The 24,942-nt window shown below is 48.7% G+C and overlaps 1 protein-coding gene across 14 annotated transcripts in view; it reads left to right on the forward strand.

Annotated features, from left to right (window-relative positions):
- ADGRB1 (adhesion G protein-coupled receptor B1) overlaps nucleotides 1-24,942 on the forward strand; it is a 281,572-nt gene that overhangs the window by 160,544 nt on the left and 96,086 nt on the right. For all 14 annotated transcript variants that reach the window (XM_048329201.1, XM_048329204.1, XM_048329208.1 and 11 more), the window contains 2 exons: nucleotides 2,652-2,754; nucleotides 3,761-3,804. In XM_048329201.1, coding sequence (XP_048185158.1) covers nucleotides 2,652-2,754; nucleotides 3,761-3,804 — 147 coding nt within the window. The remainder of the gene's footprint in view (nucleotides 1-2,651; nucleotides 2,755-3,760; nucleotides 3,805-24,942) is intronic.

The raw sequence follows: 24,942 nt of genomic DNA on the forward strand, positions 1-24,942 counted from the left end.
TCAGCAAACAGCACCAGCTGAGCTGTTCCTAATTGTCCCAATTTACCTCCCCCAAGCAGCAATTCTGTCTCTGAGTCATGAATTACTCTGTCCCCTTGGATCCAGGGAGCCCAGCGGATCTTGGCAGCTGTGACAATTGGGATGGGCTACACACAAAACCTGATTTTCCAAGCTGGGGAGGTGAGAGAGGAGCTTGGTCCCAGCTGGAATCCGCTGCAGAGGACACAGACAGCAGAGAGCCACGAGCCTGTTTCTCCCCGTGTACCAGCACTGTGTTCACAGCTCTTTGCACACCCTTGGTGGCCACTCAGGAGCCCTCTGAGCTCCTCTGAACTCCTGCTCAAGCCCGATCTTGGCGTGTTTTGTTCTTCCCAGAAGCTGGGCTGCAACGTGCTTGTAGGAAAAACAGCTCATCTTCCTCCTGAAAGATTCCCCGTGATGCTGAGTCCTTCGCCGCCCCCGACAAGCAGCTCAGCTGCTTAATTGCCTTCTCTGCCAGGAGCTTGCCTCTCTTTTTGAGGCCGAGTTTGTCTGACTTTCACTTCCAGGCACTGGGCCTTCGGGTGGGTGACTGAAAGCCTCCCGCATGCAAGCCTTCCAACAGAGAACTTTTTGTCTGGTTTTCCGGCACCTGGATCGATTTTGTGTCTCTGTTTTGAACACCCTTTGCTGTTTCCCCATCTCAAAGTGAAACTGAACCCAACATCAGAGTGGAATCCAGACAAGGAGGGTACAGACAGAAGTTGCTTCTTCTCAGTATAAGGGATCTTAAAAATCATCTCATTCCCACCCCCCTGCCATGGGCAGGGACACCTTCCACTATCCCAGGTTGCTCCAAGCCCCGTCCAACCTGGCCTCGGACACTTCCAGGGATGAGACTGCCACAGCTTCTTTGGGCAACCTGTGCCAGGGCCTCAGCACCCTCTGAGCAAAGAATTTCTTCCCAACATTTAATCCAAACCTCTTCTCTTTTAGTTTAAAACCATTCCCCCTTGTACTCTCATGATTAACCCATGTAAAAAGTAGCTCTCCATTTTTTTATAAGCCTCTTTCAACTTCTGGTTGAGCTGGGGCTTCTTGGCCACCAATCACCCTTCATGGTCTGCACACTGGTGACTTCTGTGTTCTAACAACTTGCCTCGCTGAAAAATCAAATTCTCTTTCTGTTTGTGTTTGCTGCATCGATCCTCACCTGCTCCTCAGCCTCCTGAGGAGGTTTCGGTGTCATCGCCGCTGCTCATGCGAATATTCAGCAGCAGTGACCCAAGGACTGACCCTTACAGACACAGCCTCTCATGAAGGCATGCACTGGTGGTTACCTTGCAGCAGATCCCATTTTCAGCCTCTCACAGCTGCCTGCTCCCATTGATTTACTCCTTTACTTTTCCTCTGTAGGGTGATAGTTGGGCTTTGTCGGTTCATTCTTTTTTTCTTCTTTTTCTTCTTTAGTTTTTCCTTTTTTAAGGAAAATATAGTTTTTATTTTTTTATTTACCCTGTTAAATCAGTGTTGTTTTTCCCTCTAGTGTTGGTGGAACAGTGGCTTTCTGACCATCTGCTTACACATCCATGGACAATTCCAAACAATTTTTCCCTCTTTTTTTTTTCTTTAAACCCTATTTTTTTAGCTGCTGTTAAGCAACTGCAAATCTTTCCCACCTAATTCTTTTCTTAAAAAAAAAAAAAAGTAAAACCCAGAAAGAAAAGGGAAAGATTTTAGCAGTACCTGCAGATTAGGTGAAGATTTGGATAAGGAAGGATTTCCTTTGTCCATGGATGCCACAAGGGCTGGGAGCAGCCTAATCTGGATCTACCACTCCACTACCAACTCCTTCACGGCAGCACTTTCAGCTGCTGCTTGTGAGGCCCTTTTGCTTATTTAAACACCAATAAACTGCAGAAAAATGAGAAAACTCTGTATATTTACATGTTCAGTGTCCAGGGAAGTGCCTACAAAGAGTTTAGCTTTCCAGGAATGGGAGTTATCTCCTCACTTTATTGCCCCTCCCAAGAGCCAAACCTCCCAGGGCTGTCAGATTTATTACAATATTTGCCTGGGCACAGCCATTTAGACATCTGCATGAAAGGTTTGGCCTTCTTCCATTTGCTTTTGGTCCTCAGGGAATGACGATACACAGCAGTGCCTCCAGCCAGGATCTGTGCTGCCCCATGGATAAGCAACCACACCGCAGCCTCACTGCAGTGCAGGCTAAGCCAGCCTTTGGAGAGGCAAAACAGGATACTTCTTTGGAAAGCACATGAAATCACAGAATATTCTGAGCTGGAAGGGACCTACAAGGGTCACTCTAGTCCAAATGAGCTGTTTCCTCATGGCAGGGACAGAAAATGAGTCTAGGACTATTTTATTTCTGGGATAGATACAGACTCTTAAGTCCGGTCGCTTTAGGGCTTGATAAGATTCATTAAATGGTTTGGTTTTGGAGGGATAAATGTGGGATAGCTGTGAGGGGAGCCCAGAGGGCAGAGGATGGGGTTCATCAGCAGCAAATGTCTTGGGGGGATTTTAAAGTAATGGGGTCAACCCCTTCTGCACGGGATACACTAAACCTTGCACCACCAGTGATGGCTGCCATGGGACTCCCTGCTCCCCAAAAATCCCTCCAAAACCTCTCTTTCCCCTCTTCTCCCCAGGAACAGCACCATTCTGAACTCCAAAGTCATCTCTGTGACTGTCAAGCCATTCCCTCGGTCTCTCCTCACCCCTCTGGAAATCGAATTCTCCCACCTGTACAACGTAAGTGGTTCCTGGGAACCTGCCCCATCCCATGGCCATGTTTGCTTCTGCAGGGCAGGAATGGGTGGGTGTCAGGAAGGAGGTGGTTTTGATGGGCTCCTGACATCTTTTCCTGGTACAGGACCCTTCAATCTTCCCAAAAACCAGGCTGCATTTCCAGAGCAGCAGGAGGGTGACACTGCTGGCACAGGGAACACGGCTGTGCCTGTCCCCAGTTCACACCCTTTCATCGTGGGCATCACCACAGGGGAATAATCGTGCACTCATTAAAATAACTTGATGCAACAATGGTCTTCCTTGAGGAGGGAAAGGCAGGGGGAAAGGTTGTTCCCATTAATTCTGGAATATTACTGTTGTCTTCAACGCTTTCCAAGGCAGGCAAAAATTCCCTCCAGGTTCCTCTGCTCAACCCTAAGCAGATTTATGGGATGGACATTTCCATACCCCAAGGCCTGTCCTTGCTGTGGAGATCAGATGCTCTCCTGAGGCTCTGCAACATGAATATTAAGATCTGTTGTGTCTTTGGACTCCCCTGGAGGGATGTTCCAGAGCTGTCTCAGACAGCTGGAGTCAGAGGCAAACCTCATCCAGGGGGCTTTAAACACACCTGACCCCCTCCTGCAGGGCTGTGGTTTTGTCCCACAAAAGCACAGGCTGTATTTGATCCACTTTCCAGAAGGGAGCAGCAAAAGGATTCTGTGTGAGAGGAGGGATAAGGAAGAATATCCGTAGGTTGAGTCAGGAGAGAGGCAGAGTCAAATCCCTCTGCAGTGGCTGTGATGCAGAACAAACCAAGGCACATTTTATTGTGGCTTTTCAATCCCAGCGTGGCAGAAGCCATTCCAAGGGTTTGAGATCCATGACAGCTCATCTGGTGTATCCCAGACACTCCATCCTTACAGTGGAAGGTGTTTTACAGGCCCCACATTTTTCATTCCAGTCCGGGCACTCCATAAACAGCATAACACTGATTTATTTCTATTTTCCCTTTCTTGTCTCCTGGCAGGGAACCACCAACCAGACCTGCATCCTGTGGGATGAAAATGATGGGTGAGTTCTGTGGGTTTCCCTTTACTCTCGTGGGTCTGTTTGCTTTTTCGGGTGAAATCATCACAGTTTTAGCAGTGACGTGTCAGTTCTTGCTCTCCTCAGTATTTTCTTCACCCTCGTGGGGAGTGCTTCCTCCTGCATGCATGCACTGTTTCCCTCTGAGATGTCTTTTAGTGCTATTTTGGATTTTTTCCGCACAAAGGTTACATGAACTGGGACCCAGGACTGTGGAGTTTTTCATATTGAGCTCAGCAAAGCAGTGCTTGGCTCTCTGCACTGCTCACCCCAAATTGTGCACCACAAGGAGAATAACAAAAATTCAGTTGCAAATATGTCCTGTGGAGGTGAAGTCCAGGTGATATGAACTTCATATTGTGCTGCCATGATATAGAAAAATTATTTTTGCCAGAATTCCAGCGATGACTGGTGCTGTTCAGGAGGGTTTGAGTGATGTGGTTGTGGCCAGCAGGGAAAAAAAAGCAATCCCAAGTTGCCACAAAGGGTTGGGACCATAAATCCCATATGGGGAGCAGTTGTCAAAGAATATGCATCTTAGAAAGAAAAAAAAAAACCACTCTGAAAGTGAGGCCTTAAATCCTGAGTGAGCTTGACAAGGATACAAAGTGTTTGATTTAACGGTGGTTTTACTTCACTGACTTTTGCATCTCAGTTTGAGGACCTATCTGGCTCCTCTTCTGCTTGCAGTCAGTTCCTCTCCTTGAGATCTCAGACATTTGGCACATGCCCCTGCATTTATTATTATTATTTATTATTATTACCTGCAGCATCTGAAAAATTATTCCATTCTTGTCCTTTTATGCTCCATTAAGTAGCATATGCACACAGAGGCAAGCAACAGATTTACACTCAGCTCAGTTCTTGTTGGTCTGGGATTAATTTGGCATCTCTGAGTGAATCCAAAGCAAAGCTGAAGAACCAAGAGGGTCTCCCTGCTTGTGGAATCACACTTCTGCTGTAGAACTGGTCCCTCTGGCTTCTAGTAGAAATTGCTCCAGCGTTAGAAGACGGTTGAGGTGCAGGTGGACTTTTAAGAAATTAATGAAAGGGGATTTTATTTTATTTTCTGTGTGCCAAAGAGCAAACTGAGCATGTGGGTCAGCACAGAGGGCTGGATTGGTGGGCAGACCCAGGAGCTGGCCTGCTCTGCTAAATGTGTTGTTTCTCCACGCTGGAATGGAATTAAAGCACTTGTACAACAACCCCATTTTTGGCAAGTAGAGGCAGGAGTTGGAACCATTGCCCTTTTTGCTCCGCTCTCCATCCCACTGCTTTTGGCTTTCCAAAAGAAGAGAGAGGGTTGTGTCCAGGAGCATGGAGATGCTTCCCTGCCATGCTCAGACCTGGATTTAATTAGCTGCAGTCTGAGCATGAAAACAGCAAAATCCAGTTTGGACGTGGCTGGGTCTGAGGAACAGGGATGCCATTCAGGGTGGCTACAGGAATCTGCCAGAGCTGGCACTGGGAAGGGCCTGGTAGGACACAGATGAAGGTTTACCCAGTGCTGAGCATGGATTGAGAGGTTTGGATGCCATTTCTGAACTGGAGGCAAAGCAGTGCTCAGTTCAGTATCATCAGCTCTGCCTCGTTGTAGGGAACGGTTTGGGTTGGAAGGGATCCTAAAGATCATCTCATTCCAACCTCCTAAACCAGGTCACTCCCTGCCCTGGGAGCTCTGGCTGCTCCACACTCTTCCTCCCAAGGCTCAGCAGCTCATTGGGCTGCCTGTTGTCCCTCTGGGAGTGCAAAATGCTGGGATTCCTTTCAGTCTTTCATCCCTGCATCCCCATGGCACCAAAGAATGAGAGCTAAGAGCCGAGCAGGAAATTTCTTGGCACCGATGCCGCAGTTTGGTTTTCAAGGATGGATTCCAATCCCCCTGCAGATTGGTTGTGCAAATGTTGCTGCTAAACCTCCACTCTCGCCGGGTTTTGGGGGTTGTGTGCACGTCTGCAAGTGTTTGCAACCAATATTTACAATCTTGAGCAGCTGAAAAGCCCCAAATGCCGATGTCAGCGCATTTTTTGTTAGGGGGATGTTCCAAAACTTAGAGCTGATCCGGAGAGCTCTGGCGAGGGGAGCTGCCAAGCTGTTTGTGCAGTATTTTAAAAGCTGATTTGCACAACATTTTAAAGTTGATTTGCTACCACTGCTGCCTCCTGAGAAAGTCTAACGAAGGGCAAATTTTGCAAACCCCATTCTCCAGCCCTGACTGCTCACCTCGAACTTGAACAGCGCTCTGGAGCTGTCAAGGGGTTTGAGCAACCATTTTGGTAATTGTTCCCTGCTTGGAACAAGAACTTTTAGGCTGCACCCTGGACTTGTTGCCTGGTATGTGGTAGAGGGGACTCTGTGCCAGGAAACCCCATGGCTCAGCCACTCTTGTGTGGTTCCCCTCTTTGCTCCCATATTCTCCTTCCTGCCACCTCTCCCTATAAACTGGAGGTTTTCCCACCGATCAGTCTCATAAGGTGGTTGTGCAAATGGGTGAAACTGAGGTTGCCCCATTCCTGGAAGTGTTCAGGATGAGGTTGGATGGGTCTTTGAGTAACCTGGTCTAGTGGGAAGTGTCCCTGTCCATGGCAGGGGGGTTGGTACTAAATGTTCTTGAAGGTCCCTTCCAAGCCAAACCATTGTGCGATTCTGTGAAATCCCATTTCCCATTTCTGACGGATTTAATGGATTTACAGCTTCGTTTCCCTCTTGTTCTCCACCCTGCTGCTTTCCCTGTGCAGCCCAAGCCAGCCTGTTGTGGTGTTGCCTGCTCAGGAGACACTGAGACCCCTCAAGATTCCTCTTTTGCCGCTCTCCATGTTCCTGCTCCAAGGCTGGGTAGCCAGGTGGAGCTTCCCCACACTCACAGTCACCCACCTGAGGCTGCAGATCTTGGTGACCCAAATTCCACCTGATTCCAGTGACCCAGCCTCCGGATTTAACCCCTTGAATCCTGTGACTGAACAGGTAGAGAGGCAGGAAGCCTGGAATAATCCTCCCATGAGAGCTCCTGCCTGTTCCTGCAGCCACCTGAGCTTTCAATCCCATCCAGAGCATGCCAAAACTCTTTAAAGGCCACTTAAAATCCATGGGCCATGAAGGGTTGGACTGTAAAATTGCAATTAGAACAGACAATTATCTGGTGACCATGTGCTTCCTCAAAGATGGAGCTGTCAAACAGTGCACTTGGAAGAGAAAAAAGAGGAAGAACCCTTGAGTGTTCATTCATTTGCATTTAGATGGATATTTAAGCTTGTACTATTAACAATGGATTTTTGATTTATTAATCCCAGCCCCTTTGAGTGACTGTGAGATTCATGGGTGGCACCTCTGCCTCTCTTTTCTCTTCCTCTTGCCCCCAACTCCTCATGCCATGAAATAGGAGGGGAGAAGATCAGGGACTAATTTCTGTTGTGTTGGGTGTTGTGAGTGTGATTAATGAGCTTAGCATGGGCTGGACAAATTGAAAGTTGAAATCAGAGAATGATTTGGGAATCTCTGGCTCTCCTCCAAGGGTATTCATCTGGAGTAATTATTGGCTGCTTAGCCCTGATGAAGTGAAAACCCAGGCAGGATCTGGTCTCCTGCTCCCTCCTTGTCCTGCTGGGACAGGAGAGGAGTTGATAAATGCAGCCATGGATGTGTATTCATGTGCTTGAGCATCACCAGAGTTGTATTTCTCTCCTGCCTTGCCCTGGTGCACGACTGGGATTTTGTTTGGCAAGGGGAACAGGGAGACAGGGCCAAGGTGTGTTATTGGTGGTGACAGCATCACTCCATGTGTCTTTACACCTCCCTGAAAGGACGTTTTATTGAGGTTGGAGTCAGTCTCTTCTCCCAGGTAACAAGAGACAGGACAAGAGGAAACGGCCTCAAGATGTACCAGTGGAGGTTTAGATTGGATGTTAGGAAAAAATTCTTCACTGACAAGGTGGTCAGGCTTTGGAACAGGCTGCACATGGAAGTGGTGGAGTCACCACCCCTGGGAGTGTCCAAAAAATGCACTGATGTGGCACTTAGGGATGAGGTTTAGTGGTGAGTGTGGCAGTGCTGGGTGAAGAGTTGGGCTTGATGATCTTTTCCAGCCTTAACAATTCCATGATTCTGTAGCTGCAGAATCAAGTAGGTTTAGATTGGATTTTAGGAAAAAGTCCTTTACTGTGAGGGTGGTGTTGGAACCCTGGAGACTGGGATGCTCAGAGAAGCTGTAGATGTCCCATCTCTGGAAGTGTCCAAGGCCAGGTTGGACAGGGCTTGGAGTAACCTGGGGTAGTAGAAGGTGTCCCTGCCCATGGCAGGGCGGTGGAATGAGATGATCTTTAAGGTCCCTTCCAACCCAAACCACTCTGTGATCCTCTGAAGCATCTGGAGAGGGAACTTGGGATCAGGCTGCCACAGGTGAGCACTAATTGTCCCCTCCTCGGTGATAGCAGGGACCAAGGCAGCTGAGAGCTTGTGTTTTAGCCGCTGCTGCAGGAGAGAAAATCAGGCCATTCAGGTGTGAAATCCATCCCCAGACAGACAAAGAGTGAGATCCAGCAAATCTGCATCTCCAGGGGAACCCTCATCCCACAGGGAATGCCTGGCTCCATCAAGCACCTCCTCTGCTCCTCTGTCTCATTACAATAACGAAGCATTATAATAACCAGGCATTACAATAACTGATCTTAAGAGGCCTTTCCAAACCTTCCAAAATATTTGCATAAAAGCTTTTGTGCTATTGGAAGAGAAAGCACCTCGGTAATCTGTGGTTTTAATTCAAGGACACCCTCGGCTTCCCTTGGGAAAGATGATCTGTTCCAGTAATTAAAGCCTTTCACCTACCTGACTTGGGAAATGCAAACCTGGCTGTTCAGGAAGGTGACCTGTACGAGCAAGGTTAGGCTGGGAGAACAAAACAAACACTGCCTCAGCTCTGGGGTGAGCTGAAATCACTTGGAAACTTGTGGTGTCCTAAAATACAGCTCCCAGAGGCTGAGGACAGTCCTGCTCATGGGATCTTTTCAGACAGGAACTGAGGGGTAGGGTGTGGGTTGGTCCTGGAGGTGGTCACACAGAGCCACAAGCCACAGGGAGAGTTTTGTAGTGTCAGAGTAAGTTTTTGGGGGGTGTTCTTGTTTGTTTGTTTTATTTGGAACAACTCAGAGGACCACCCAAAATATCCTAGAAGGAGGAATTGTTTGTATAATTTATTCATGGGGCAATTGTACTCTTTGGTGTTTATGGTCCAGCCACCCCATGTATCTTGAAGTGCAGCTGCTTTGCCTGAAATTCCTGGTTTTTGGGTGGGATATCCAGTTTCTAATCAGCAGAATCCACAGCTGTCTGAATTCCTGACTGCGTGTCCTACAGGATTACAAGTCCTTGGAAGGCAGCACAAGGAGCAGGACACGGTGTGAGCTCCATGGGCTTCACGCTACTTGTTGACAGAAAAAGGCATTAAGTTTTCTTTCCTGTGCTTTTTGGGGCTTTTTGTGATCCCAGCCTTGCTGTTCTGATTCCCTCTGGAGGGCAGGTACAGCTCCCTTTGTTCCTCTACTCCCCACCACCAGAAAAGCATCACACAGGAGCTGTCTTATCTCTGGCATCCCATGGAATCATTTTGCTCATCACATCAAATTAATCCATCTCTCAGCGCCTGTCTTTTGAAGAAAAGCTTCCTAAAGTCAAGGAACAGCTTCTCTTCTCCCATCTTTGTCACCCAGCACATTAATGACCCTGCCAGAGCAGTAGATCAGGCAGTCACAGAGCTGCAGATCAGCTTGTCTGTGCTGGCAGAGATAAACAAGTCCCCCCAGACACAGACTCTTCACAGAGCCACAGAATGGTTTGGGTTGAGAGGGACCTTAAAGATCATCGAGTTCCACCTCCCTGCCCTGGGCAGGGACACCTCCCACTATCCCAGGCTGCTCCAAGCCATGTCCAACTTGGCCTTGGACATTTCCAGGGATCCAAGGGCAGCCACAGCTTCTCTGGGCAACCTGTGCCAGGGCCTCAGCACCCTCACAGCCAAGAATTTCCTCCCAAAATCTATTATAAACCTACCCTTCTTCAGCCTAAAGCCATTCCCCCTTGTCCCATCACTCCATTCCTTGTCTCAAGTGCCTCTCCAGCTCTCTTGGAGCCCCTTTAGGCACTGGAAGGGGCTCTAGGGTCTCCTTGAAGCTTTCTTTTTTCCACCCTGAACACCCCCAGCTCTCCCAGCCTGGCTCCAGAGAAGAGGGGCTCCATCCCCGATCATCTTTGTGGTGTCCTCCGGAATCTCTCCAGCAGCTCCACATCCTTCTGATGTTGGAGGCCTCGGAGCTGGACACAGCCCAGGAAGGGTCTCACAGGAGCAGAGCAGAGGGACAGAATCACCTCCCTCAGCCTGCTGGCCTGTTAAAATCCCAAAGCCCCATGAAAAGTCAGTGCACTTCTCTCCCCTTTGGACCTATTAATAGCATCTCATACATTAATTTTATATGAATTATATATTATATATATTTTTACTGCAACTCCCCAGCTGTGGGGGAGCAGGACTGCCCTTCATATGATCCCATGCAGTGTGTCTGTACTGGTGTTTGCCAGTCCCCCTGTTTCAGCTCCATCACCCTTAGTCCGTTTAATTCCCCACATCTTCAGCTGCAAATCCTGCCTTTCCCAACTGCTCCTGTGGATTGGTGAGGGGATGTCAGCGAGGGAAGAAAGCATCGTGCTTGCAAAGCCCGGCTACACAGGGCCATGCAGGGAGGTTAATCTGAATATTCCCATTAGTTCCCCTGTGTTAAACCCAGTTAAAAGTATCCCTTAATTCAGCCTGTCTGACTGCACTCGCAATGTGCAACCAGGCAGACGGAATTATGATCCCAGGAGCCTTTTTTTAGCCATAGATGAGAGCAGACAAAACAGGGCAATGCAGTGAAACCCAGTCACACCTCCAGAGCCTGAGGATTTATCCCTGCTCAGCCTGGGCACTGGGGCTGCTGGAAACACAAAGAAGAACAGATTCCAGGGGGATGATGTTTTTCCAGACACCTCCCTTGTTAAAAGGACACCTTTTCCTGGGAGTCGTTTCCTGGATTCCAGGTGCTGCAGGAAAGAGGTGGCCAATTCTGGCAGCACAAAGCAGCAGAGCACAGGGCTGTGTCCATCCCTGTTTGGGAGAGGAGTTAAAATCCTTTGCCCTTTGCTGAGCTGCTTCCCAGTGGCCAGAACTGTCCATGGAATTGGGAAAGCAGGTGCTGGCTTATTGTCCAATGCCTTTCACAGCACAGGATGCAGGAGAAGCTGTGCAGTAGAACGCAGGGCTTCTGCTGCCTGCCAGCAGAGCAGGGTTTAATGGCTCTTGACAGAAGGGAAAAGGGGGAGAGCACAGAGGATTCAGAGGCTCTGAATCAAATCCTCCCTTGTTTCCCTTGCAAAGCGGTCAGGAATACGGGTGGAATAAATGAATTCCCTCTACAGACCTCGCAGAAGCCAGGCACTGACACCTGGAGGATGCTCCCACTGGGAAGGGGCTTTGGGTTCAGTGACACAACTCCCAACCTCAGCTCAGTGCTGAGGGTGAGAGCTGGAGCCTCCTGAGGTTCGGGATGGTTTCTGTGTTCACATGTGTTTGTGCTGTGTATTCAGAAAAAAAACCCCAAACAAGCACCAAGAGCAGCTGAGAGAGCTGGGAAAGGGGCTCAGCCTGGAGAAAAGGAGGCTCAGGGGGGACTTTCTGGCTCTCCACAACTCCCTGACAGGAGGGTGCAGCCAGGTCAGGGTCAGTCTCTTCTCCCAGGTAACAAGCAAGAGGAAAGAGCCTCAAGTCACACCAGGAGAGGTTTAGATTGGATATTAGGGAAAATTACTTCATGGAAAGAGTGGTCACGCCCTGGAACAGGCAGCCCAGGGAGGTGGTTGAGTCACCATCCCTGGAGGGATTTAAAAGATGCGCAGATGTGGCACTTGGGGGATGAGGTTTAGTGGTGAACACGGCAGTGCTGTGTGGCGATCTGTTAATCCCTTGCTTTTCCTATTTCACATGTTCCTCCTGTTCCCTGCCCCAGCCCTGGCTGCTCCCTCAGTTTCTCCCTATTTGCTCCTGTCCCCCAACGCCACCCAGGGACCACCCTTGGGCCCCTGACAAAACCACCCTGCACCCAGACCACGTAGTCTCTCTACCTCTGAACATCTCAGGGACAAGATGTGATTAAAGCCATCTCAAACCCTCATGAGAGACCCTTCTCTACCTCCTTTACCATCCACTGCGTTGTAACGCTGCTGGCTGCCGGAGCCAGATCACAGGGCTTTCTGAAATGGACTCTGGGATGTGATTAATGGCATGGCCCTAGGAAACCCTCGCTGAGCTCTCAGGGAGCAGCAGCCTGCTAGGCTGAATCTAGTGGTTACAGCAGTACTGGGTCAAGAGTTGGGCTCGAGGATCTTTTCCAACCAACAATTCCATGACTCTGGGGCTGGCTTGTCTTCCCGGCATCCCTGCCAGCTCTCCTGGAGCCATCTTCATGGCCATGCCAGGCTTCTGAGAGATTTCAGTGGCTCATGGTGAAAATCCAGCTTGACTTCCCAGGTTGCAGGAGGCTGTAATAACACAACCCAGGCATCTGTGTGTGCTGGTGGAGAGCTTTGGATCACAGCTCCAGGCTTTGAAGTGTGAGGGAAAAAGGCAGGCTGGGGAAATCTGCTGCCTGCTTTTGGTGTGCTCCAACTCCAGTGACTCAACAGCCAACAGGGTGCAGCTTTGAACCAGCTTCAAGGCAGGCTCAGGTGCATGGAGCAGACACAAAGAGCTGCACCAGCAGAACGCTCTGCACCCTCTGTGTGTGAAATTCAGAGTGGAGTCACTTTATCTCCATGTGCTTCTTTGCTGATTGATTTTATTCTCTTTAGGAGCACAAGAAACTCTGTCTGGGTACAGAGCACCCCTTCCCAAATGGTTGTGTCTCTAAACCTGGAGATCTTGCCATCTCTGTATCCTCTGGAATAGTGGCTTTGCTGGGAGCTGAGGGCTCCAGAGCAGGCTGTGCATGATTTGAGGAAGGTGTTTTATGACCACAAGTGTCTCAGGACCAGGGCTGGACAAACCCCAAACCATAGGCACTAGGTATTTAAGCAGGCGATGTTTTATGTGTCTTTGTTAAGGACACAAGAAGAAGTTTCCCCATCAGGATTTTTCGCTCAACTTCCTTGCAAGACAGAGGCAAGTTCAGATGAACTTCTTAAAATGCCTCACTTTTTAATGAATCCATGAACTCCAGGCCAAGAACACAGCAGTACCCACCACAACCAAAATAAATTTATATTTCTCAGATTTCATGACAGCATCACAGAATGGTTTGAGTTGGAAGGGACCTTCAAGATCATCCCATTCCAAACCCCTGCCACGGGCAGGGACACCTCCCACTGTCCCAGGCTGCCCCAAGCCCCGTCCAACCTGGTCTTGAGCACTTCCAGGGATGGGAACCCACAGCTTCTCTGGGCAACCTGTGTCAAGGCCTCCTCACCCTCCCAGGGAAGAATTTCTCCCTAATGTCTAATTTTATCTATTTTGTCCATTCCAGTCCCAGACACCTCACTCTCATGATGGGATTCCAGGGGAAATGGTCAGAGTGCAGGTTCTTGAGTTCATGCCATTGCTCAAAGGTGATGGACTGGCAGGATGGACAAGATAGGATGGACTGGTAGGAGACTGGACAAGGTAGGACTGATGGATGTGGTGGAAAAGGTTCAAGAACTGGCACACTGTGAATAAAGATGGGGAAAGTTTGCCCCTATTTTAAAGAGGAGGAAAGGACTTGTGTTCATTTTCACCTGACTGCTTGTGCACCATGCTAGAAGATGAAATGTTCTACTAAAAAGCAGCAAAAAGAGGCCGCAGTGCCCAGGATGCAGCCCTTGTCTAATGATGAACTTTCTGTGTGTCTGGGCAAATCAGTGTAATCTTCGTGCCTCAGTTTTCCCTGAGCCTGCTGTGCTAAATAACATCAGACAGCTCCTCGAAATGTCAGGAAATCTGGGAGTGAGTAGCTTCTTTTAGTGAGCAAAAATAAGTATTTCTATTTATCACTGAGAACTGGTTACCTAAAGGTGAGCTTGATGGTCAGTCTGGTCACCCAGAGGAGCTCTCATCGTGTTTTTTGTTTTGTGTGGGCAGCAGGGAGTGTCACCACGTGAATTTTAGTCTTCACGAGGTGGAATGAGGAGACTCAGGGCCATCACTGTGAGATCGCTCACGTGAGGGCATGAGACACCAACCTGTGCATCCAACCTGAGCTCTCTGTGGCCTCTCAGCCCCATGGCAGAGAGGATTAGGAAATCCATGGAATATCCAGCCTGCTCTGACAGCCAGCTTGATGTGGAGCAGGACAGATTCTCCCAGTGGCTCTCCTGGAAGGCGATGAGCAAAACTCCCGGAGAAGACGAATCTTCTGTGCCCTGACCATCAGATTTATTTGGATGCACTTTAACCCTCAGCCAGAAAAATAACGGATGCAGCAATGTCAGAAAGCCCAATTTCTTGGAATAGAAGCATTTTCAGACTTGTCAAGGCTCTTTCCAGGGCTTTGCAAATCCTTTAATTCAATTACAGCGCTGACCAGTTGGAAGATGTGTGTTCATCTCCCAGAGCTCCCTTCTGCTTCAGGCCAGAGCTGCGTCTCCAGGGGGTTTAATGTGGATGTGAAATGTTGGTGGGATGTCAGGAGAGGATTTGCTGCTTGACTCTGAGGGAATAAATTCACCCTGTGCCAGAGCCTGGTGCATGGCAGGGTGAGGGTGGTGAGGCACAGGTTGTGCAGAGAAGCTGTGGCTGTCCTATCCCTGGAAGTGTCCAAGACCAGGCTGGACAGGGCTTGGAGGAACCTGGGATAGCAGAAGGTGTCCCTGCCCATGGCAGGGGTTGGAACAAGATGATCTTTAAGGTCCCTTCCAACCCAAACCACTCTATGATTTTATGAGGGTGGACCAAAGCCTGACCCAGCAAGAACCTCAATCTTCCCAGGTTTGAGGAGAGCCTTTCTTGCTGCTGAGGATGGAAGTGCAGGCAGCAAAATGGGTGGGAAGCACACCAGTCCCTCTCATTTTTGGGTGGTGGATCCAATCCACCACCAGTCAGTCCAGGAGACAAAAATGGAAAGGGTCATAATTGCACTGATGACTGATGGGCTGTCCCCAGAACCCGAACTGTGTCATTTGCAGGTAGGGAAGGAGAAACCCAGGGAATGATTTATCCACCATCACCCAGGAGGAGCAGAGCAGAGCCACAGCTCAGCTCTCCTGCCCTCTCTCACAGCTCTGCCCATGGCTCTGAATAAAAGTTAACTGTGGTCTGTACTGGGAGAAGAGGGGCCCAGAGGAGCTGGGATCCAGGAGAATGCCATTCATTTCGAGCTGTGGTTATTATTTATTTAATGGTGCACAGAGCTCATATGTCAAATCTGAAGGAATGCCGAGCATCCTTCAAACCTCAGCAAGGCTCCTGACAGCTTCAGGGGCACTGCACAGGATCATCCCAGGGATTATCAACATCCATGTGATTTTTTCACCCCTAATCCGAGGCTGTGGCCTGGGCAAAGGGCTGCTGCAGGTTCTTTGAGGTATCTTTGGCTTTGATCTTCCATACACAAGTTGAAGGTGCAGTGATGTATCACTGCTGCTGGGAATTGTACTCAGACAGATCCTTTCCAGTCCTGGTATCCCATGTATTGGTCAAAACTGTGCTGGAGAGCTTCCTGACATTTACCAGCATGTTCCAAGGGCCTTGCACCTCTGCAGCTGAAGAATGATTTTCCCACCCAGGATCCTGCAAGAATATTGGACACAGGGAGCTCCCTCTGCTCTCCTCGTGTTGTTCCACGTGCAGAAGCTCTGGAGACAACTTCTTTCTTGAAGCTGCCTGGATTGTAGGAATGGAATGGAATGGAATGGAATAGAATAGAATAGAATGGAATAGAATAGAATGGAATAGAATGGAATGGAATAGAATAGAATAGAATAGAATAGAATAGAATAGGATAGAATAGAATAGAAGTTTTCTGTTAAAAGGGACTTAAAACAATCATTAACTCCAACTGCCCAACCAGTTCAGGGCTGTCCAAAAGTTATTAAGAGGGTTTTCCAAATCCCTCTCAAACACTGACAGGTGTGGGCCACTGGCCACCTTTCTGGGAAGCCTTTTCCAATGTTTGACTGCCCTCTGTGTAAAGAAATGCTTCCTAAAATCCAGTCTGAAGTGATGGTGAGGTGCATTCCACCACGGTGTTCCCAGGAATATCCTGTTTGTGGGACAAAAATGGTTTTGGGTTTTTTTTCAGGTAGCTATAAAAAGAACTCCCCCTCTCCACCCCCGCTTCTGGAGGGCTGCTGTGTTTGTCTCCACTCAGGCATCAGCACCTCACAAGTGTTGTTGGAAACGATATCACAGCACCGGGCACTTCCCTGCTTCCCGGCTCATTCCTACCCAACTCGTTCAGTTTACAAGTGCAAAAGATGCTGTTGCTAATTGCCAGCTCTGCCAGCTCCTCCTGGGATCTGGGAGGTAGCTGAGGCTGTCCTGCCTGGTGTCTCTCCAGTCTCTGCAGTCTGTGAACCAGGACTTACATGACTCCTATTACTGTCATGCCCGAGCATTTCACAGCTTTCGATGTGCTGTTATTGCAACTGGAGCTGAACAACAACAAAAAAAAAAAATCTCCTTTTCTAGGTCACTTACAGCTCTGAATTTTCTTTTAAATTTGCCTTTACCCAGATTAGTGTTTTTGGAGGGTTTAGGAAGGCGCAGTATTGGTCCAATGACAAGTGTCACTTTGCTTTGGAGGCTTTCAGCTGAGAGACGGCCTCAAAATGCAGCAGAACTGACAGGAACTCTCAGAACATTTTCTGCTGCTCTGAAGTGGGAGAGACATGGGGACCTACTCTCAGGTCCCCTGAACAAGGAGCATTTATTTTTGTCCTCCTGGCCTCCCTCCCTCCCCAGAAAAGCTTTCAGTAGAGGTGGCCTGGGAGCCCCCAGCTTGTGAGCGGTGCTCCTTCACTCTGACACTGCTTGTCATCTCAGGAAAGAAAGGAAGATCAAACAGGAGGATGGAGTGGGAGCTGTCACATCCACTGTACTTTTCCTGCTCAATTCTGTTACCCTTGGGCAGGTGAAGGCTGGGACCAGCAGCTTCACCCCTTTGGTCCTAACCTACCTGTCTGCTCTCTGCTCAGGCTGTGTGGATGACCTTGATTCATGAGCCAGCAGCGTTGGCAGGGACATTTCGCAGGGCTTGGGGAGAAAACAGCCAGATTTACACCTTAGCACTGTGGTTTCCAAGCTTTCTTTCTTTCAGGACCCCTGAGTGTCAAACTAAATGTTCTGATCAACTTTCTCTACACACTTGGACCCCCTTTGATTTCCAGACTCTCAGTCTCTCTCCCCAAATTGTTCTGCTTCCTTGGTGGCTCCAGAAAGTTTCTTCTCTGCAAAATCTCCACTGTTTATTCCTTATTCCAATGCTTATCTGCTTCCCTTCTCTGGACATTCCCCTCCACCCACCTTTCCAGCTGGGATGGAAGGAGCTGCAGCAGCAGGAATCTCCCCTTTCCCACCCTCTGCAATCTGATCTCCTTTGGAGACTCCTGGCTCCAGGTGCCAGCTTGGCTTTCTGAGAAAGAACCCTGGAAATGAGCAGTCCTGAGCCTGAGGACAAAAGCTTCCTGCTGGGATTCTGCATTTCATCTGTGCTGGTGATACTGGCTGGCTTTATCCCCGTGCTCCCTGCCTCCCCTGGGCCCTGGGAAAGAGAGTGCCAGGAGGGTTGAGTGCATTCAGTTGTTATAGGCTCAATCCATGAGATATCAGTGAGTCTCAGGGGGACTTCTGAATTTCCCAGCTTGGGAGCTATAGACCCGATCCTGACCCCTGCATCACAAGCCTTTGAGCGGCAGGAGCTGGTTCTCCCTCTGGAAGGACATTGAAACGTGGAAGCAGAGCCCAGGGAATCTGCTCAGGTCTGCGGGAGGTGCAGAGGCAGGGCTGGAGTGATCGCCCTGCCAAGGGAGGAGGCAGAGATAGATGTGTTTGGCACTGGTTTATGTGCATTTTATTGCTGGGCATGTTGGGGGGGGTGGATGGGCAGGAAATAAAGGACATTTCACCCCTAGGACTGTGCCTGCTGCTGCACCATCAGCAATTCCTGCAAGGAAGGCCACTCCTGGTGCTGCAAACCCCAGCCAGGACAGCAGAGACATTTCTCAGTAAAAATTGCTTCAGCCAGCACAATCATCACTGGTGCTGCCTTGTAATTGGCAGGTATTTAATTAGCTGAGGAATATTCCACATCTTCTCACTAAGTGGGAAGTCAGAAAGTCCCTTTGGGATGAATGCTCTCCCAGACCTTTCACTGCACCTCAGCTGAGCCTCAGCACGTAAAGCACAGCAGGCAGCTGAGTGCGAGTTTGCACAGATGCTGCAACATCTGTCCAATTTGGGCAAGGTGAGTGGCTGAAGGTAGGGGTGCCACTGAAAGTGGGAGTGAAGCGGAGGGGCATGGAATGGAAAGAAAAGGAAAGGAATGGAGTGGAATGAAATTAGAATATAGAATAGAATAGAATAGAATAGAATAGAATAGAATAGAATAAGAGATCGAGATCGAGATAGAGATAGAATAGAACAAAAGCTAAGTCCACTGCCTGGGTTTTTTAGGGAACACTCTGTCATTTCTGCTTCCAGGGGTACAGAGATACAGCAGGATGGGGAGGAGGAGGACAAAGCTTAATGAAGAAATATTGCTGGGAGTAGAGAGGTTTCCACTGGCCAGTATCTCTGCAAGATGTTTTCATAAGCAGAAAGTGGCTTTAAAAGGCTTTGATAGCAATCCCTCTTTGCATGAGCTCCAGAGGGCTGGCAGAAGGTTTGGGTACCAGTGTGGCTTTGGTTAAATACATTTGCAGGAGCAAAGCTGGGAAATGCCTCCCCCTCCTTCCCCGTGACCTGCTTTCCTGAGAAAAGCACAAGCAGATCCATGTCGCTCCGCTCAGCACCTGCTCCTTATTCCTGCTCCTTGCAAAATCCTGGGGTGCTGCGTCTCCACGCCTTTCCTCACAGACATCCATGGCAGGGAAAAGCAGGAATTAGAGCAGACCCAACCACAGTCATGCACTCCACATAAAGCCACCGGGATTGCATGGCAGGGAAATCTTCCTGCAGGAAAACCTCTGCCAGCTTTGCAGGTCTGGAGCTTGATTTGTGTTTGCAGCTCCTGCCCGTGCAGGCTGCAGAAGAGAAGTTTGCTCTGCTGCTTTCTAGCTTCACTACAATCCTCAGCTTTGCTGCCAGTGGCTCCCTGCATCCCTGAATCCCTGCATCCCTGCATCCTCACAGCTGCCAGGCAGTGACAAGGTACCGTTCCCAGCAGCTTGGCTCAGAGCTGAATCCAGCTGCTTCATTGCCGCTCTGTTCCCACTCCTCCCGAGGGATCTCACCCTCTCCCTCTGATCCATCCGGGCCCTGCCCACCAGGGAGTTGTTTACATCGACCCTCTTGGTGAGAAAACATCAGATCAGCCCCCAGGAGGGCTGGGAATGGCTTGTTCAAGGGGAGGCGGCAGCGCGATCTTAAACATCAGCATTTATTTATTAGCGTTTATTTAGCCACGACTGTGCCAGCCCCCTCACTGCATCAGCATCAGCTCCATTTCCCACAGGTTTCCTCCCCTCCTGCAAATGTAAATCCAAAGCAAAACCTCTGGATTCCTTTCTACACCCACGTCAGTAAGGGCAGGAATCACACTGGTCCCGTCAGGGTGGGTTTTTGCCGTTTGTTTTGCATTTTATTTGCCCCCTCCCCTCCCAAAACTTGTAATGAAGCAGCATTTCATGTGACAGGACATTTGTGGCTGCTCCAGGCACAGCACAGCAATGAGGAGGTGGTGCAGCATCCCTGATCCAGGATCCAAGTGACCTTCAGGAGCAGGCAGATGTTGCTTTCCAAAATTCGAGCTGGGAAGGAGGGAGGCATTCCATGCGTTCAAGGAGCTGCCAGCTCTGCTTCACTTGGCTGCTCTGCTCTCATGAAACGCTCATTTCGTGGAGTGCAGAAGAAAAGGAGGCCAAAGGGAAAGGAAGGAGCAATGGAAAGCAGTGGCAGGGAAAAAGTGCAGCGAGCTGAGCTCACACTGATTAAACCTTCTCATCTTGAGAGCAGCATCCCCATGTCCAGGTGTGGGTGTGTACCTGTGTTGTCCTACTCTCATCCGGCTCCCTGAATTCCTAATCAATCCTCGAGCCTGGCTCAGAGCTCTCTGATGTCCAGCTGGAGGTTTGAAGTGCATGTTGAGCTTGATTTTGGTGTTTCCCTCAGGTTCTGGTCAGAGGACAATTGTGCTGGGACCAGCAAGGCTCAAGGCTGTGTTTGTCCCAGGAGAAGGGTTGTACCATAAGGGACAGGTTGACACAGCCAGGTCATGGCTGCTCCATCCCTGGAAGTGTCCAAGGTCAGGCTGGATGTGGCTTTGAGCAATCTGGTCTAATTTGGTCATTGCTCATTACAAGGAGCTTTAAATATCCCTTCCAACCCAAACCATTCCATGTTTCTTTTGCGGGTGCTCCTAAGTCTGTATCACCCAGGAGAGTCTCATCAGAATGTTTGAAAAAAACACCTCAGGGTTTTAAATAACTGAACCTCACAACCCCCATCCAGTTCCTCCACCCCCCTCACTCTCCCAGGAACTGGGTTTTAGATGCTCCAGCAGAAAATGTGAGTTGCTGGTGCTAAAAGGAGGTGGCAATGCATGAGAGACCTTTCTCCCAGAGATCCTGAAGTGGGAATGTGCAGCGGTGCAAACACCTGACGTGCCATGATGGGATGAGGATCCTCTGCTCCCAGGGCTGGAGCCGAGGGGTGAACCTGCTCCACCTGCTCCACTTTTATGGGGACGTTGGCTGAGCTGTCTCTTGCTTGGGGCTGGGAAGAAGCAGGTGGGAAAGGGGCACTCCCCCATTGAGCTCACCCACCACTCCTTTGGAGATGAATTAGGAAATGCTCAGTGAGCAGACAGCCCCAAAGGGCTCAGCAGCTCCCCTGGATTCAGAATGATTTGAAAATACCCCCAGAATTTATCTGCACAGTGCCAAACCCTTCTCAAATGACTGCTTGCATCCCCTCTCCCTTACCCCAGTGCAGGGCTTTCAATTTTTTAGGGTGATTGCGTTTCCTTTGCTTTTAATTCCCCTTCTCAGCTGGAAACACCAGAGCGTGAAGCCATCCAGAGTTCTTAGGTCCAGATATCTCTGTTACTGTGACCCAGCTGCATCTGTGAAAACTTTTTTCCTAGGAGCTTTGTGTGGGTTTTGCTAAATGCATTGAAGCAATTTGTACTTTTAAAGGGCCACATCTCCATCTTGGTTACGGTTAATCTTTAATCCAGTATCTTCATCTTTGCCTGCAGCACCCTAATTTGGCTTCTTGATTTAATTTCTTTTACCGTCTGCTACCTCCTCTCATTCCTAGCCCCTCTGTCATCCGCCTGATTTATTTTCCTTTGTCTCTTTATCCTCTAGCCCTGTGCTCAGCCATTAAAATGTTCTGATTTAGGTTTCTGAGAAGCAGCATCCCCTGGAGCTGGGCTTTTGGTAGCGCGAGAGCCATCCTTCTTCCCAGCCTGGCCCTGGGGCCTCCTGGACTCTCAGAGACAGGGCAGGGATGTTGGCAGCACTGTTTGTTTGCTCTTTTGGGAAGTGCTGTTTAGAGGTAGAGAGGAGGCAATCTGCCTGTGTCTCCATCCCTGACTTTGCCATGGAAAGCTGGGAAGAGCATCGAGATAGATATTTCAAAGAGGGGGAGGCTGAAAAACAGAGGGCACAAGGGACAGGAGATCTGGCTGTTCAGAGCTAGCAACAAACTTCCATCTCCCTCTGATGCCTCTTCCTGGTTTTAAAATCAAGAGTCATATACAGTTAGAAGGGGAAAAGGGATTTTACCTTTGTATTTATTTTAAGGATCCTTAGGTGCACACATCCAGGTCATATGCACTGAAATGCACCCCGCAAAAAATGCCCACCCCAAAAAGATCTGGTATATCATTATAGGTGTTACTAATTAGCACATCTATCAAAGATTCCCCAATGAGAGGCTCAAGTGAGCCCCCCTCCCCAAGGAACCTTCCCCTGGATGGTTCTATCTTAGCTTACAGAATGTGTCCTGGAGAGGACTTTGGGGTCTGGGGCACACTGATCCCTACCTACAAAGCTTCTAAAATGTTGAGTCTCTCAGCTTGACAAACAAGTCCAAGAATGTAGGCAAAAAGCACTAAGAATACAGAAGTTGTAAAAAAGGTATAACAGGGGTATAAAAGAAAAGGCAAAAAAATCTTCATGGCATCACCTCTCTCCTTTCAGCCCCACACACCAGAGATTTTGGGTTCAGAATCCACAGGTGAACAATCCCACTGCCCATTGCCAGGGTTTGGTGTGAGCAACCATGGAGTGATGGTTTTGGTCATCTCAATCCTTCTGCTCCCCTGAGCTCTGGCTGAGGGTTGGTTTGGGGGCTCTGAGGGGCTTTAGCTTCTGTTGGGGTCATCCAAGGAGTTGGAAGTGCTGAGCAGTGAACAGGACATGTGAAACACTTTTTTTCCCAGGTGTTTGCATTGCTCTCCCAGCCTTTAATCCAAGTGCAATTGTACATCCTTGAGCAGCCAAAGGGAGCGTTTCCAGCTCATTCACTGCTGGCTGCAATGTCCTACATTTCTACTGGCACCTGCTACGCTCAGCAAAACCATTCCCTACCTTGTTTTCCCATTCTTCCCATCTTTCCCATGAGGCTTGAGCATGAGACAACGATGTCCAGGTGCAGGAGATGGTGAATCCTGCTAATGTGCTCAGTTCCTTGGAGGATTTTTCCTGGAATGTTTCTGGTACATATGACAAAGCTGCTGCTCATCCCTTGGGTGCATTGATTGTTGTTTGCTGCAAAAACAGGAAACTTTCCCAGTTTCTCAGGCATGATCATAGGATGACTGGCTGTTGTTCAAGGCAGAGAAAGAGGATTGCACGGACCAGCTACAGGTTAATTGCTGATGCGGAGCCGCATCCTTTTGCAGACAGAAAAGCAGAGTCCCATCTTTTGGGCCGTGATCCAGTTTGATCCTTCCCAGCTGGAGAGGGAATGACTGCAAAACCAGCCCCAGGCCTCTGGCATCTCTTGGTAATAGGGAAATTACAGCAGGAAAGCTGACATGGAAGCTGAGGGAGTGAACTGAACATCTTTGTGTCCAGCTGGAACATGCACACAACACATTTGCTTAAGCAGGCAGTTTCAGGAGGGTCCTGCAGGGTGGTACAACAAGGCAACGACAGCCCAGCCCTGGCTCCGGTTCTTGCCTTGCAGAACCTGCCAAAACATTTCCATGCAAGCTCAAGGACACCCGAGGAGCTGCCCCTGGAGAGAACCATCCTGCAAAGCCTGGAGAAGCAGCTGTGAATGTCACGTAGGGGTGGGAGGGAGGCAGATCCATCACTCACTGATCTCACCTTGTCCTCTGCTGGAAAGCAGCCCTACATGATAATGAGAGCTGCCATCCTCCTGCTCACCTTTTCATCTCCCTTTCGTCCCACTAATACACTTCCCTCCACTTGGAAAAGTCGGCTTCAGAAAGTCCCAACCTCTGTTTACAATACTTTCACAGTAGCTCCTCTTTTCACCCTTTTCCCAAGGTGATCTTCATACCCAAAAGAATTTGGGCAACACAGGGAATTGGTTGAATCACCAGCACTGGAGGAATTTAAAAGATGTGTAGATGTGGCACTTGGGGACACGGTTTAGTGGCAGGTTTTGCAGTTCTGTGCTAACAGTGGGACTTGAACCTTTTTTTTGACCCAAACAATTTGATGATTCTATAATTTTTATTGTTCTGATACTCTGATGTAGCAGAAAAGATCCAGTGGGGCAGTTCTGCCCCAAAATATATCTTATTTATAAGATTTATTTAGAATCTTACACAATTTTTATTTTAGTTATAAATCTTATTTGTAATCTTACTCATAACTCCTAATCTAGGAGTTATGGCCTGGGCTGCTTGCATTAAGGGATCCCAGAAAGGCTGTAAAGGTGTTTTTGGCTCTGGATAACAATAAGAAATTTAAGAGCAGAGGATAAAGACTTGGACGAATAAAATGTTGATCTGTTGTGGAAATAGACTGAAAGGAGCTTGAAGTGAGGTGGGTGTCAGATATTTCTCCCAAGTACCAAATGACAGGATGAGAGGAAACAGCCTCAAGATGCACCAGAGGAGATTTAGGTTGGATATTAGGAAAAATTCCTTCATGGAAGGGGTGATCAAGCATTGGAAAAGGCTGCCCAGGGAAGTGGTGGAGTCACCATCCCTGTGAGAGGTCAAAAAATGTGTGAATGTGGCAAAATGTGACATGGTTTAGTAGTGAACATGGTGCTGGTTGATGGTTGGATTTGATGATCTTAAGGATCTTTTCCAACCTTAACAATTCCATGATTTGATGATTCTATGGAAGCAGTCCAAGGTCATCTTCTGCAGCCACCACCATGAGCTGACCTGATGATACCAGAGTTTGCAATGTGGCTAAATATGAGAATTATTTTCCTTTTTTCTCCTTAAAGCCATGAAACCAAGGGATTTTAGGGAGCTGTCGGCTTTTTTGTTTCTATTTCACAGGGTTCTGTAGAGGAGCTTGAAAATGCCATCCTTTTAAAGGAAAAAAAGTCCACAAGACAAAAAGACTTCAAATATGCCTTACAAAAAAACCCAAAACCAAAACAAAGAAAACCCTCATGACACTTCAAGTTCTGATCTTAATTTGATGCTGTAGAAGAGACCAGATTTGTAATTATTAAACAACCACTAAAACTGGGGTAATTCAACCACAGAATGGTTGGACTGGAAGAGGCTTTAAAGATCACCCAGTTCCAAGCCTCTGCCATGGGACACCTTCCACTATCCCAGGTTGCTCCATGCCCTGTCCAACCTGGCCTTGGACACTTCCAGGGATGGGTCAGGAAGGAATATTGCCCTGGGTTTGATGATGAGGGCCTTTTGAACTGGTTTGGAACATTGTGACGCCTCACAGGGATTTCCACATTCGTTTCTGATTTAATGACCAAGCACACAAGGCCAAGTGCTTTTGGTTTCT

This window comes from Corvus hawaiiensis, chromosome 26 (genome assembly GCF_020740725.1).
Source record: "Corvus hawaiiensis isolate bCorHaw1 chromosome 26, bCorHaw1.pri.cur, whole genome shotgun sequence".
Classification (NCBI taxonomy): domain Eukaryota; kingdom Metazoa; phylum Chordata; class Aves; order Passeriformes; family Corvidae; genus Corvus; species Corvus hawaiiensis.